Raw genomic sequence first — 16973 nt, 5'->3', positions numbered from 1 at the left:
TGGATGAAGACTTCTACTGGATCATGGACATCTTCAGCCCCCCGCTTGGGCTTGGATCAGGACATCGGAGGAGCTCTTCAGGACCGATCGGTGAACCTGGTATGGTGAAGACAAGGTAGGAAGATCTTCAGGGGCTTAGTGTTAGGTTTATTTAAGGGGGGTTTGGGTTAGATTAGGGGTATGTGGGTGGTGGGTTGTAATGTTGGGGGGGGGTATTGTATGTTTTTTTTACAGGCAAAAGAGCTGAACTTCTTGGGGCATGCCCCGCAAAGGGCCCTGTTCAGGGCTGGTAAGGTAAAAGAGCTTTTAACTTTAGTAATTTAGAATAGGGTAGGGCATTTTTTATTTTGGGGGGCTTTGTTGTTTTATTAGGGGGCTTAGAGTAGGTGTAATTAGTTTAAAATTGTTGTAATATTTTTCTTGTTTGTAGTTATTTTTTTATTTTTTGTAACTTAGTTCTTTTTTATTTTTTGTACTTTAGTTAGTTTATTTCATTGTAGTTATTTGTAGGTTTTGTATTTAATTAATGTATTGATAGTGTAGTGTTAGGTTTAATTGTAGGTAATTGTAGGTATTGTATTTAATTAATGTATTGATAGTGTAGTGTTAGGTTTAATTGTAGGTAATTGTAGGTATTTTATTTAATTAATTTAATGATAGTATAGTGTTAGGTTTAATTGTAACTTAGGTTAGGATTTATTTTACAGGTAATTTTGTAATTATTTTAACTAGGTAACTATTAAATAGTTCTTAACTATTTAATAGCTATTGTACCTGGTTAAAATAATTACAAAGTTGCCTGTAAAATAAATATTAATCCTAAAATAGCTACAATGTAATTATAATTTATATTGTAGCTATATTAGGGTTTATTTTACAGGTAAGTATTTAGCTTTAAATAGGAATAATTTATTTAATAAGAGTTAATTAATTTCGTTAGATTAAAATTATATTTAACTTAGGGGGTGTTAGTGTTAGGGTTAGACTTAGCTTTAGGGGTTAATACATTTATTAGAATAGCGGTGAGCTCCGGTCGGCAGATTAGGGGTTAATAATTGAAGTTAGGTGTCGGCGATGTTAGGGAGGGCAGATTAGGGGTTAATACTATTTATTATAGGGTTAGTGAGGCGGATTAGGGGTTAATAACTTTATTATAGTAGTGCTCAGGTCCGCTCGGCAGATTAGGGGTTAATAAGTGTAGGCAGGTGTCGGCGACGTTGTGGGGGGCAGATTAGGGGTTAATAAATATAATATAGGGGTCGGCGATGTTAGGGCAGCAGATTAGGTGTACATAGGGATAATGTAAGTAGCGACGGTGTCCGGAGCGGTAGATTAGGGGTTAATAATAATATGCAGGGGTCAGCGATAGCGGGGGCAGCAGAATAGGGGTTAATAAGTGTAAGGTTAGTGGTGTTTAGACTCAGGGTACATGTTAGGGTGTTAGGTGCAGATGTAGGAAGTGTTTCCGCATAGCAAACAATGGGGCTGCGTTAGGAGCTGAATGCGGCTTTTTTGCAGGTGTTAGGTTTTTTTTCAGCTCAAACAGCCCCATTGTTTCCTATGGGGGAATCGTGCACGAGCACGTTTTTGAGGCTGGCCGCTTGAGTAAGCAACTCTGGTATCGAGAGTTGAAGCTGCGTTAAAAATGCTCTACGCTCCTTTTTTGGAGCCTAACGCAGCCTTTATGTGGACTCTCAATACCAGAGTTATTTTTATGGTGCGGCCAGAAAAAAGCCGGCGTTAGCTACGCAGGTCTTTACCGACAAAACTCTAAATCTAGCCGTTAGTTTGCAAAAAAATCATCAGATTAGGATTGCATTGGCTATGAAACCCAACAATATATTTTGTTATGTTGCACGCTGAATATTTTTATACTTTTTTAATAGTTACATTTTTCATTGGTTAAAATGTACTGTTGTCTGTTTCACATTTAAGGGATATAAAACTGCAAAAAGAAAGTTATCTTATATATAAGTGCATTTTTTATTGCACTATTGCTTGCATAGAACTTTGTATTTTAAACCTGCTAATGGGTTAAACACATAGTTAAATTCCGCTTCTGATCAGCAATACAATACTGTGAGCTAACTGAACACATCTGGTGAGCCTATGACAAGAGACAAATGTGTGTAGCTGTAAATCACTATCAAGCATTGCTTCTGAGGACATGAACATATTCTATTCAGTAAAGGATACCAAGGGAACATAATACATTTTAAAATAGAAGCAAATTTAAAAGTCACTTAAAATTGCTTGCTCTGTCTGAATCATGCAATTTTAATTTTGACTTTACTATCGATTTAATTATATATATATATATATATCAATTTCTCTAAAACTTTTAAAACCAAATTCAAAACTATTTTTTAAATCATGGTGTGTATTATTTACATTGGAGCTCTAAAAATGGACTGCTCACTTATTTGTTATTATATTTTATATCTAATTTGCTCAAACATATCATAAATATGCTTACTGTCTGACCAAAAAAAGGGAGAGAATTAAATAGATTACATCTAAATTTCACAGTTCAGAATGCTTATTTTTCCCCCTGATATCTTCTGCAAAAAATGTTCTATAACAATATTTATTATTCACAATTATTAAAAGGGATAGTAAAGTCATAATTAGACATTCATGCTTTAGACAGAGCACACCATTTTAAAAGACTTTCCAATATACTACTATTATTTAATTTGCTTCCTTCTTTTGTTATCCTTTGTTGAAAGGTTTACCTAGGAAAGCTCAGGAGCAGCAAATAACCTAGGTTCTAGTATACTGATTGTAATTGGCTCATCCATGTGTTCAGTAGTGCATTGCTGCTCCTTTAACAAATGATACCAAGAGAATGAAACAAATTTGACAATAGAAGTAAACTGCAAAGTTGCTTAAAATTCTATGTTCTACCTAAATCATGAAAGAAAAATGTTGGGTTTCATGTCTCTTTTAGTGGATGCAAGGCAAAAACTGAAAATTCTGAGTAGTACACTATTGATACAATATGAATATAGGGAAATATACAGCAAGAGGTAACAGGGGTGCGGTGCTAATGAACAGTTTCAGCTCACCGCTCACCTACAGACAACGCTGGTATTACGTGTTTTTTCAACCCGGCGTTAGCCTCTAAAAAGTGAGCAGAGAGCAAAATTTAGCTCCACATCTCACCTCAGTACCAGCGCTGCTTACGGTAGCAGTGAGCTGGCAAAACGTGCTCGTGCACGATTTCCCCATAGGAAACAATGGGGCAGAATTGGCTGAAAAAAATCCTAACACCTGCAAAAAAACAGCGTTCAGCTCCTAACGCAACCCCATTGATTCCTATGAGGAAACTAAATTTATGTCTACACCTAACACCCTAACATGAACCCCGAGTCTAAACACCCCTAATCTTACACTTATTAACCCCTAATCTACTGCCCCCGACATCGCCGACACCTGCATTATATTATTAACCCCTAATCTGCCGCTCCGGACACCGCCGCTACCTACATTATACTTATTAACCCCTAATCTGCTGCCCCCAACACTGCCGAACCCTACATTTTATTTATTAACCCCTACTCTGTCGCCCCCAATGTCACCACCACCTACCTACACTTATTAACCCCTAATCTGCCACCACCAATGTCGCTGCCACTATAATAAATATATTAACACCTAAACCTAAATCTAACCCTAACCCTAAGCCCCCCTTAACATAAATATAATTTAAAATAATCTAAATAAAATTACTACAATTAAATTAATTATTCCTAATTAAAACTAAATACTTACCTATAAAATAGACCCTAAACTAGCTACAATATAACTAATAGTTACATTGTAGCTAGTTTAGGATTTATTTTTATTTTACAGGCAACTTTTTATTTATTTTAACTTGGTAGAATAGTTATTAAATAGTTATTAACTATTTACTAACTACCTAGATAAAATAAGTACAAATTTACCTGTAAAATAAAACTTAACCTAAGTTACAATTACACCTAACACTACACTATAATTAAATTAATTACCTAAAATAACTACAATTAAATCCAATTAAATTAAATAAACTAAAGTATGAAAAAAAACAAACACTAAATTACAGAAAATAATAAAATAACTACAAGAATTTTAAACTAATTACACCTAATCTAATCCCCCTAATAAAATAAAAAAGCCCCCAAAATAAAAAATCCTTACCCTACACTAAATTACAAATAGCCCTTAAAAGGGCCTTTTGCGGGGCATTGCCCCAAAGTAATCAGCTTTTTCACCTTTAAAAAAAAAGTACAAATACCCCCCCAACATTAAAACCCACCACCCACACACCCAACCCTACTCTAAAACCCACCCAATCCCCCCTTAATAAAACCTAACACTAACCCCCTTGAAGATCACCCTACCTAGAGACCTAGAGACGTCTTCACCCAACCAGGCAGAAGTGGTCCTCCAGACGGGCAGATGTCTTCATCCAATCCGGGCAGAAGAGGACCTCTAGAGGGGCAGAAGTCTTCATCCAGGTGGCATCTTCTATCTTCATCCATCTGATGAGGAGCGGCTCCATCTTGAAGACATCCAACGCAGAGCATCCATCCAGACCGACGACTACCCGATGAATGACGGTTCCTTTAAAGGATGTCATCCAAGATGGCGTCCCTTGAATTCCAATTGGCTGATAGGAATTAAAGTAGGAATAATCCTATTGGCTGATGCAATCAGCCAATAGGATTGAGCTCGCATTCTATTGGCTGATTGGAACAGCCAATAGAATGCAAGCTCAATCCTATTGGCTGATTGGATCAGCCAATAGGATTGAACTTCAATCCTATTGGCTGATTGCATCAGCCAATAGGAATTTTCCTACCTTAATTCCGATTGGCTGATAGAATCCTATCGGCCAATTGGAATTCAAGGGACGCCATCTTGGATGACGTCATTTAAAGGAACCGTCATTCATCGGGTAGTCGTCGGTCTGGATGGATGCACCGCGTCGGATGTCTTAAAGATGGAGCTGCTCCTCGTCGGATGGATGAAGATAGAAGATGCCACCTGGATGAAGACTTCTGCCCGTCTGGAGGTCCTCTTCTGACCGGATCGGATGAAGACTTCTTCCCCTCTGGAGGACCACTTCTGCCCGGTTGGGTGAAGACGTCTCAAGGTAGGGTGATCTTCAAGGGGGTACTGTAAGGTTTTATTAAGGGGGGGTTGGGTGGGTTTTAGAGTAGGGTTGTGTGTGTGGATGGTGGGTTTTAATGTTGGGGGGTATTGTATTTTTTTAAAGGTAAAAGAGCTGATTACTTTGGGGCAATGCCCCGCAAAAGGCCCTTTTAAGGGCTATTTGTAATTTAGTATAGGGTAGGGATATTTTTTATTTTGGGGGGCTTTTTATTTTATTAGGGGGATTAGATTAGGTGTAATTAGTTTAAAATTCTTGTAATAATTTTATTACTTTCTGTAATTTAGTGTTTTTTCCGTACTTTAGTTTATTTAATTTAATTGTAGTTAATTGTAGTTAATTTAGGAAATTATTTTAATTATATTGTAGTGTTAGGTGTAATTGTAATTTAGGTTAGGATTTATTTTAAAGGTAAATTTGTCTTTACTTTAACTAGGTAGTTATTAAATAGTTAATAACTATTTAATAACTATTCTACCTAGTTAAAATAAATACAAAGTTGCCTGTAAAATAAAAATAAACCCTAAGCTAGCTACAATGTAACTATTAGTTATATTGTAGCTATTTTAGGATTTATTTTATTGGTAAGTATTTAGTTTTAAATAGGAATAATTTATTTAATTGTAGTAATTTTATTTCGTTTTATTTAAATTATATTTAAGTTAGGGGGGTGTAAGGGTTAGGGTTAGACTTAGGTTTATGGGGTTAATATAGTTGCGGCGACGTTGGGGGCGGCAGATTAGGGGTTAAAAAATGTAGGTAGGTGTCGACAATGTTAGGGATGGCAGATTAGGGTTAATAAAAATTTAACTCGTGTTTGCGAGGCGGGAGTGCGGCGGTTTAGGGTTAATACATTTATTAAAGTGGCGGCGATGTCCGGTCGGCAGATTAGGGGTTAAAAAAATTATTTGTGTTTGCGATGTGGGGGGCCTCGGTTTAGGGGTTAATAGGTAGTTTATGGGTGTTAGTGTACTTTGTAGCACTTTAGTTAAGAGTTTTATGTTACGGCGTTAGCCCTTAAAACTCTTAACTACTGACTATTAAATGCGGTAGGAGTCTTGACAGGAGAGGGTCTACCGCTCACTTCTTCCAAGACTCGTAATACCGGCGTTAGGAAAATCCCATTGAAAAGATAGGATACGCAATTGACGTAATGGGATTTGCGGTATGCTCGAGTCGCGGAAGAAAAGTGAGCGTACACCTGTACCTGCCAGACTCGTAATACCAACGGGCGTTAAAAAGCAGCGTTGGGACCTCTCAACGCTGCTTTTTAAGGCTAACGCAAGACTCGTAATCTAGCAGATAGTATTTATGTAGTTTATTACAGATACTTTTTTCCCCACTCACAAGTAAACTTAATTTACTGAGGATGATTTCTCTTTTGTTTGTTTATTTATGTATTTATATATAAAATGGTAAACTTCCCCTTTATAAAATCTGATCAATAATGTTAGTGATATTTTAGATGGAGTTTAATTCATCAGTTGCAATGAAATAATATAGATATGAAATTCAAATTCCCCAGGCTCCGCCGCCCACTTGAAAAGTAATTTTTCGGTGAGCTAACGGTTTAAAGTGCACTCTCTCCATATAGCACTGGGTTTGTAGATAGAGCTCTGATTGGAGAACAATGCAAACCATTAGCTCACAGAAATATTTACTTTTGTAGTGGACAGCGGAGCCCTTGGTATTTTAATATTATATCTACAGTATATTAAAAAGTAAGTTATAGCACAACTTCATTTATTAAACTTTATCTAAAATATCACCAACATTCCGAATCTGTTTTTAAAAAGTTTGCCGTCACTTTAAGCATGATTGTCTTGAAATAAATGCTGCTTAAAGTAATCCAACCATAGAAGAGTTCAAGGCATGCAATGAAATAAATGAAGAAGCTGGGTCTATAATTTTAAACTATATTGCTAATGTTTCTTGGATATTTTCTGTCATTTTTACTACAAGAATGTTTTATTTCTGTTGCAGGCACCTCTTATACCAGAAGCACCACATTGTTTTTACCCTAAAGAGTTTGGTTACACTGCTATTAATATTATAACCACCCCTACTGGTTTAACAGCAGAATTACATAATTCCCAGCCATTCTCACGTTATGGGGCTGTCTCTCCTCCTATAGAAAATCTGCGTCTGACGGTTATCTATCATGAAAATCATATGCTTCAATTCAAGGTAAAATAGTATTACATTTGAACTAAGAATATAAATATCTGTCTTATTATTATTTTCTTTAAATTTCATAGGATTTCTACCCCTATTTTTCTTATCTGATCATAGTGATTGAAATTTTATTTGAGGTATATTTTTTTTTACAAATGATTATATTTTTTCAAATAGAAGGTTATTAATAAATACATATATTTACCATTGATGATAAATATGATAATACACTTCTGCTATGTCATTTGTTCACCTCCTGCTTTTTGTTTTGTTAGGTTTATGCTATATTTATATCCCTATAAGTTAAGTTGTCACTGCATTTCGTTTGATCAAGGTTATCCCTTGAAATTGAAATTATGTTATAATAGGATTTACTTAATTTAAAGGGAATTTAAATACCTAAACAGTCTATTTATGGGTTCCACCATTTAGGAACCTATATAACACAGCATGTATCTGAAGGAGAGTCGCTGCACATGTGCAAACAAGTCAGCACTGGAATGCAGTGAATGCTAAAATTCAAAATGGTGGTACACAATGAGTAGAAGGAGGTGGGGAATAACCCCAAGACTATGCCTATAAAATATTGTGTTTAATGTCCTTTTAATAAATAAATTTACATTTTAAAAATTAAAAAAAAAAAATAATAAGCCAAGGGCTCAAAGTTAAAAAGGAAAAAGTAATGATGATCAGTGATCTCTAAGTTGTTGGGGTATTTCTTCTATTCAAGAATACTCCTTTACATGATATTATGTTACGCTAGAATTTAATACATTTAATAAACATGTCTACATTTTAATATAAAGGCGGGGCGGTCAGAATAAAAAAAGCAAAAAGTAAAGATGAGTGAGTGATTTTATCTATCAACTTTATAAAATAAAATTAACTTTTTCAGTAGACATAGTTTGCTGTTTTTTTTTTTTTTTTAATATAAGCAACATTCATTAAACCTTTCTTTTTCCTGAATATATAGATAGATGATCCTACAAATAAGAGATATGAAGTTCCAGTTCCATTAAACATACCAAGAAATCCAGCAAGTACTGAACAGCAAAGACTATATGATGTTGAAATTGTGAATAATCCATTTGGAATTAAAATTAGACGAAGAAGCACTGGAGCTATTATGTAAGTAGTCATATTTAAAAAATACTGGTGCAGTAATGAAATGTTTTGTATTAAAAAAAAAAATTCTGCTTTGTTAAAGTAGGGATACAAGATATGATATTACAAAGTATACATAGAATGTATAAGTTATAATGTGACTTAAAAGTAATGAGTGTCCATGGCTTTTATATCAGATGGTTAAAAGCAACTCTGACATTTTATTGCTTACATTTTTTTTTGTATTTTATAGAAATACATTGTGAGAAAAAGTGCAAAAAGTGTGAAAAAAACTGCTTATCTATAGAAAAAGTAGACGGTGAGAAGATAGTTTAGTGTATAGTGAACTAATCTTAGAGTTGGATGTACTGGAGGATGTTCTGGGACTCATTGAGAGTAGGCATATTTTTCTTTTCAGAAATATATTTTTACATTTATAGGTATTATGGGGCAGCTAACAAGAATAAGAAATGTAGTTCCACAAAATAGAAGCAGTATAGTAAAAGTCATGCAGGTATGATAATAGGTTATTGTGGAAGAAAAAAGTTGTATGATCTCAGCTAATCAAATTGATCTCCCAAATGTTTTAGCACCACATTTTTTGAGTTAGTAACTTTTTTCTAGCAGGATATTAAGAGAGATAAATGGGAGCAAAATGGGGTGTTATATAAGAAAAGTGGGGATTTTGTCAAAATAATGATGATCACCCACCAGTACTATCATCTATCCATGTGTAGCTTTTTAGCAACATTTGTTCCCAACCCCTGTTTTAAAGGGACATTAAACCCAAACATGTTCTTTCCTGATTCAGATAGAGCATACATTTTTAAACAACTTTCCAAATTACTTCTATTATTAATTTTGCTTAATTCTCTTGGTAACCTTCCTTTGAAGCAGCAGCAATGCACTACTGTGAGCTAGCAGAACACATTGGTAAACCAATGACAAGAGTCAATTATGTGCAGACACCTAACAGAAGCTAGCTCTGGGGCATGCCTAAGCAATGGCCATGATAGGTCACTTCTTCTGAAGCTCAAGAAGGATTCCAAGCAATCAGCCTTTTATATTTGAAATCCTTTAGATTCCTTTTACTACAAGCTATTCAACAGATTGCCTGATCTGGTATGCACAGACCTATCTAAAAATATATTACATATATGGTCTTAGAGAATAGAGCTAAGGCAAAGAGAATATAGATAACGGCCTACATGGAACTTCATCAGACCCCCCTGCACCATGAGCACTGGGGTAAATAGGCTTAATATGGATATCAATAATAGGGAGGAATTTCTTAAGATGATGAACACCCTTCTTGCTAATTTCAAGCAGCAAATGCATCATATATGTGATGATCTTATTGAGATGGTACAATGGAGGGATCCAGAGAGGATCTAGAGAGTCCGGAATCTACTAACCAACAAAGAGCCAAATTCCAGCGATTGAGACTGTTTTTCACCCGCCGACATCAACAATGCTAAGCCATGGACTTGGAAATCTACTGAAGGAGAATGAGGGCAGAGCGCTAATCACAGCAAAGACAAGCATACCTGCATCAGATTCCCACTTCTCAATGTGGCCATGACAACTATAGACAGCCACAGTGAGGGGAATCCTCTCACACCAATCACAGAACAACGACAGATATCTACACTCAAGCCGCTATACAGTATGTTTCCTTGGCGTTGGAGAGAGATATGATCACATCAACTCTTTGGGGGATGCTGCCAACCCCCTGGGGGAATTTATGATCAGCCCTTATCATCTAGCCCAGAATTCAGCTTTACACTCGGACTATTTGCGGTTTGAGGGAGAAAGGTCTCGGTCCATAATTGACCTCACTGTGGTCTTCTACAGCTTGATACTCAAGAAATCAGGTACTGTAACAGATTCAGAAATCCTTGACTGATTCAGAAATCCTTGAGAACCCTCTTAATCTAACGGACCTGATGTACTTTCGGGACACTCTCTGTCAGAGTGGAGTGGGTTGAGGATCACACCTTATAAAATAATGGGGATAAGAGGAATATGTATTGTTTAACTCTTGTAACTATTTCTCCATGTTTAATTATATATTCAATAGTGTTATGGTGAGATTTAAGGTAAGGCTGGCTCTTGTTTCCTATAATTTACACTATACTATTTTATCAACGTCATAGCTGCGACTTTCAGAATGCAAGAATTAGTGATATTCCACAGCAAACGATAAAAGCTTGTAGGTTAACCCCCTCATTCCCTAATTTACTGTTGCAGACCGCCAGGTATCCTATGTTTTTTATATGCTTGTCATTTGTACAACACAGTAGTATATGTCACCTACTAGGCTTGTTTTGTCCATAGTATCTACCATGTATTTACAGGTGAAGTCATCGAGCAAACACAGGATTTTAGTAATAATATCAGAAGCAGACATAGATCTGATATTGTGGACCAGGTCTCCTAGTTCTCAATATTATACTGACCAGACCAGATCTACATTTACTTTTACTGCTCCATTTTCATGATCATGCCCATACTATATTGAAGTAATTCGTAACTTTATTCAATTTAACATCTTACAATTATTGCCATGTTTATATTATCTTATACGCTGTGCCATAAGATCCAACAGGTTCTCTGATGAACATTTATTTCCTTAATAGCTTGTTTCAGGTGCCAACATTGTACAATGGTACTTAGGTAGTAGCTCTCTCACCCTATTCATAGTTCCAACACCTGGTCATAACCATATATTAGTTTTATAAACCAATCTTAGCACTTACAGATCGCAATATAAGTTACTGGGTGCTAGGGATGGGCGAATGTGTAAATTTTCGAATTTCGAATGTAGAACGAATGTTATTACCAAAATTTGAATTCTAAATCCGAATGTCGATAAGAACGAATATTCTTAAAAATTCAAAAATCTAATGTTATTTACAGTTTTCGAATGTCACTTTCGAATTCGAATGTTTATAATTATATCGAATGTCCACATTTCGAAATTTCAAATTTAACATTCTATTTAACAAATACTATTCAGAAGTTCAATAGTTCATGTGATAGGGCGGGAATCTAGTAAATTGATACATAATAGATACAAATATATCATTTCGAATGTTTCCATATAGAATATTGCATAATTTGAATATTACATTTAAAGAAAGCATTAGAAATACTATTACAAACATATAAATTAGAATTTTTCGAATTCGAATATAAATTTGAATTTTTCGAATTCGAATATTGCATAATTCGAATATTACATTTAAAGAAAAAGCATTAGAAATACTATTACAATCTAAATTCGAATTTTTCGAATTCAAATACACGTATTGCATAATTCGAATATTACATTTAAAGAAAAAGCATTAGAAATACTATTACAATCTAAATTTGAATTTTTCGAATTCGAATACACGTATTGCATAATTCGAATATTACATTTAAAGAAAAAGCATTAGAAATACTATTACAATCTAAATTAAAATTTTTCGAAAAGAATATTTTCGAATGTAATCGTAAAATTCAAAACTGAACATTCAAAAATCGAATGTTAGAATGTTATGTAAACATTCGAAATTCGATTCAAATGAACGAATGTTAAATTTCGTGCCATTTTTCGCCCATCCCTACTGGGTGCTAACATATAAGATCATTAAATGAGCAGTATTCCTCCCTCCTAAGATAGAATAATTATTTTTATTTTATGCACTGATACCATTTATTTTCTATACTATATTAGCCCAAGCGATATTTACCCGCTGTTATGCTTTACTTAGACCAGTTATAAGATCAAAACGCTATTTAAATAATTTACTGTTATAAATTTAATATATGTCATTAGATCCATTGGGGTCATTGATTTGTACTTCACCAGTGTTTCCTATATCACAGAGTCCATAACAGGCCAGCTAATTAGTCATCCATAGAAGCTTTTTAAAACTACAAAATGGAGGTTTCAATAGCTCATAGTTTATCATCCAGTTTGTTTTTTTTATCTATATTATTGTAATGTGATTCATGAAAAATGTTGTAATTTAAGTCACGTGACATTTAATATATGTTCTTTGTCTTACTGCATAACCTCAATAAAGATTATTTAAAAAACAAACAAACAAAAAAAACAGTAGCTAACTCAAACCTTTTGAACCTATGTAGGTATGCTTTTCAACAAAATATATCAATAGAACTAAGCAAATTAGATTATATAATGAAATTGAATAGTTGTTTAAAATTGTATGTTGTATCTGAATCATGAAGGAAAAAAATGGGTTTAATTTCCTTTAAGGACTATAATCACTAGTGAGCCCTTTTTTTATACCCACTTCCTATAAGCTTTTAACTTTTTTTTTCTTATTAATTTAAAATGTAGAGTGAACTCTGCTCTGGTATGTTTTTTTATTAATATTTTTTATCTAAAATAAAAAACACAGTTTCATTAAAGTAAAAACAAAAGACAGAGATATATAGTAATTATGTATAATCTAGGTAACACTTTCACAACAAAAAAATAAATAAATATATATATATTATTATTATTTTTTTCCTTAAAAAACAATTGTTATATATAATAGAAATATTGTCTAAAAATTGAATGATCAAACATTATGGTAATGGCACATATTTTATTTATTACAGATGGGACTCTCAAGTACCTGGGTTCACATTTTCAGATATGTTTATTCAAATTTCAACTCGTTTACCTTCTGGATACATTTATGGACTTGGAGAAACAGAGCATAGGACTTTCCGTCATGAGTTGAACTGGGTTACATGGGGATTGTTTGCTAAAGATCAGCCACCAGGTGTAAGTATAGAAAAGCCTTTTCCATTAATATTAGTGTGCATTACAAAAAAATAGGAGTATATAACTTGATTTACAGCTCATGAAAACCTAAATATTTGTCACAGCATAATATTTTCATCTGATTATGTATCAACTATTCAAAAACTCAGTGGCAGTGTGTCTTCATTGCAGCTGTATTCCTAAACTTCCAACTCTTTTTTTTAGAGAATTCCATCTTAAGGTATAGGAAGCAGCAGTTCTTTTCCCCTAGCCTTACATTATTCCAGCTCTAGCACACATGGTTTAAGACACTCCAGTGTGTTAAGAGTTGGAGTAACTCTCCCGTGTATTTGTCTGCCATGGTCCTCATTTATACATTGACTCAGGGTGTATCACATGGAATTTCTAGCTATCTTCAGAAACAGGTATGCAGCATGGCTAAATAGCACCATAGGTCCTTCTGAAATTTGGGAGTAGGGAGTCTAATCTCGTGCATGTATAGGTGTAGGGTGGTCTGAGCATCTCAATAGAGACAGCCATAGGTGTCCTGTCCTTGATAGGGGCTTGGAAGCGCATGTTCATTGTAGGGAGTGGGGTTCTGGGGAGCTATCTAGCTTTAGCAAATAAATATTAACCCTTTAATTGTCAAAGTTAATCACTATAATGAATTTAGTGCTAAATCTGCCAAAACAAAGACACAGCAATAATCCCTGCTGTAGCTATTGCATCTGAGCAATCTGCAAATTTGCTCTAATCTGAGTGTCTGAGTCTCAGCTACTGGGGACAGACAAGTATACATCACAGCAATATCAATTTACTTTAGAAATAGTATCTCAAGTACAAGTGAAATCCTTGATAAATTATTTTGTAATTGTTTACATATTATAACAGTATTAGGGCATAATTATCAAACGCTTGTTGGCATGGTGAGAAATGAAGAGAAAACAAGCAGTTTTAACCATTTTATCAGAATGTATGTGTCTCCTTCATATTCAGAACCCTATATAGGATCAGATTATGAGTGGAGCTAAAAATTGTGCTTTTGCAAGCATGATATTTGCGCTCCACTTGTAATACCAATGCATGCAAACTGCTTGGAAGCTTTGCACTTACAAGTGCGTGCTTTCATAAGCTCCATTGGGAGCCTTGTTCTGATGCCATCATACATGGCACAGAACCTAGCACACCTGACGTCACCGCCGCACGCACACAGGAGCCGACTCTACCCTAGGCAACGAGCAGAGCAGCAGGCGTCCTTAGCAACAGCTAGAGCAGCTCAGTGTGACATCAACTGTGTTGACTGGTCCTTTAAATAAATATGTATATAAGCATATAGATATATATTTCAAGTAAAATCACAGTCCCCATAGACCGCAATGTAAAAGCACTTTTCAGTGCTTATTTTTTTTTCTAACACCCCACATTTGCATACTTTAACCCCTTAAAACTGCTTTGTGCAGTTATTATTTAAAAAAAAATAAGGATGCTACTATTATTTTATTTTAAACACCTTCACTACACTTTGTTTTGGGGGTAATTGGGGGACATTTGTAAAATTAACTAGAGGTCTGACCTTTGGTTAATTTTTGGAGTGCTAATTGCTACCGTGAGCTCACAGTAGCATTAACCAGCCACTTGTAATGGCTGGCTATTTAACTAGGTATATTTGCCATTTACGGGTGTATGTTAAATTAGGACGCCAATAGAAATCTAGCCCACAATGAGATAAACAGCTCTCTAGCTAAATTTTGCCTCTCTAAAATTCTCCAAAAGATCTTACAGTACTTAAACTACTTCTTAGATAATCTTGCCGGACCAGAGACTATAAGAGATTTGGGCTATAGCTTCTTTGCAATTTATAAAGCAAATCTATAAAACAAAATTGCTGAAGCCAGAAAGTTGTATACCTTAAAACATTTAGTAAACCATTTTTTATTACTTTTTTTCCAAATGATTTCCAGCAATTAATTTCAGTATGTGGAACACTGTGGAGTCTATAATGGAAAAGCTGAATGTTCAGCTGTTTTTGGCTGGAAACAGTTGGCCGAGTTTAATCTGACTTGGTTGATCTAGCTCAGGTTTAATTCTAGTTATTCTTATACCAATCAACTGTTTCAAAATGGGCTCCAACATTTCCTAAGTTCTGGAACAGCTCAGTTTTATGGCTTCCTGAGGGAGTCACTCAAATTAAAATTTTCTGGATATTTTTTTTCTTTTCCAAATAGATTTTGCACTAAATTTACACAGTACAAAGTAAGTTAAAAAAATAACTTACAACCAATTACCAATTACTCAATCCAATTGTTTTTTGTCATTTAAAATAAGTGATTTACAGACTAGATTACAAGTGGAGGGCTAATTTATTACACACTAGTAAATTGGTACATTAGCCATTTACAGTCACATGATAAATAATCAGCCATTACAAGTGGCTGGTTATTTCTACCTCAAGCTTGCGGTAGCAATTGCCTTTACATTGTGGTCTATGTGTTCCCTGTAAATATTTATGCATAGGATTATATACATATATATTTATGTGTTAATATGTGTATATACACATATAAATATATATTCATATATTCATATACATATATATTTCAATTTGATGCCTATCGCTGCACGACTTACCCCCTTTGCTGTGCTAGGTTCTCATGCCGTGTCTCAGGACTCCTATTGGAGCCTATGGAAGCACACTCTCGTGAGCACAAAGCTTCCATGAAAAGTGAACGTGAGGTTACGTTCACATTGCACCTAACTTGTAATAATACCAGAACACAATTGCGTGCGCTGGTATTACTGAGTGGATCGCAAATATTTCGCTTGTGAAAACAATATTTTGCACTCCACTCATACGACTAGATTTAGAGTTTTGCGGCCAAAGGGGTGCGTTAGCTACACGTGTTTTTTTTCCCCCGCACCTTTTAAATAACGCTGGTATTTAGAGTTCTCTGAAGGGCTGCATTAGGCTCCAAAAAGGGAGCGTACAGGCATATTTACCGCCACTTCAACTCTAAATACCAGCGTTGCTTACGGTAGCGGCCAGATTGAAAAACGTGCTCATGCACGATATCCCCATAGGAAACAATGGGGCAGTTGGAGCTGAAAAAAAACCTAACACCTGCAAAAAAGCAGCGTTTAGCTCCTAACACAGCCCATTGTTTCCTATGGGGAAACAGTTTCTAAGTCTGCACCTAACACCCTAACATGTACACAGAGTCTAAACACCCCTAACCTTACACTTATTAACCTCTAATCTGCTGCCCCCGCTATCGCTGACCCTTGCATATTATTATTAACCCCTAATCTGCCGCTCCGTACACCGCTGCAACCTACATTATCCCTATGAACCCCTAATCTGCGACCCCCAACGTCGCCGACACCTACATTATATTTATTAACCCCTAATCAGCCCCCCCCAACGTCGCTGCTACCTTACCTACACTTATTAACCCCTAATATTCGGACCGGACCTCACCGCTACTATAATAAATGTATTAACCCCTAAAGCCTAAGTCTAACCCTAACCCTAACACCCCACTAAGTTAAATATAATTTAAATCTAACGAAATAAATTATTTCTTATTAAATAAATTAATCCTATTTAAAGCTAAATACTTACCTGTAAAATAAACCGTAATATAGCTACAATATAACGAATAATTATATTGTAGCTATTTTAGGATTTATATTTATTTTACAGGCAACTTTGTATTTATTTTAACTAGGTACAATAGCTATTAAATAGCTGTTAAATAGTTATTAACCCCCCTT

At 35.0% G+C, this 16973-nt stretch overlaps 1 protein-coding gene across 1 annotated transcript in view; it reads left to right on the top strand.

Moving 5' to 3' along the window:
- The window catches only part of MGAM (maltase-glucoamylase), a 300259-nt gene that overhangs the window by 212823 nt on the left and 70463 nt on the right, over positions 1–16973 (top strand). The window contains exons 49-51 of the mRNA XM_053710109.1: positions 7142–7345; positions 8307–8461; positions 13055–13223. Coding sequence (XP_053566084.1) covers positions 7142–7345; positions 8307–8461; positions 13055–13223 — 528 coding nt within the window. The remainder of the gene's footprint in view (positions 1–7141; positions 7346–8306; positions 8462–13054; positions 13224–16973) is intronic.

This window comes from Bombina bombina, chromosome 4 (assembly GCF_027579735.1).
Source record: "Bombina bombina isolate aBomBom1 chromosome 4, aBomBom1.pri, whole genome shotgun sequence".
In the NCBI taxonomy this organism is placed as follows: domain Eukaryota; kingdom Metazoa; phylum Chordata; class Amphibia; order Anura; family Bombinatoridae; genus Bombina; species Bombina bombina.
This window is presented reverse-complemented; position numbering and strand designations above follow the sequence as displayed.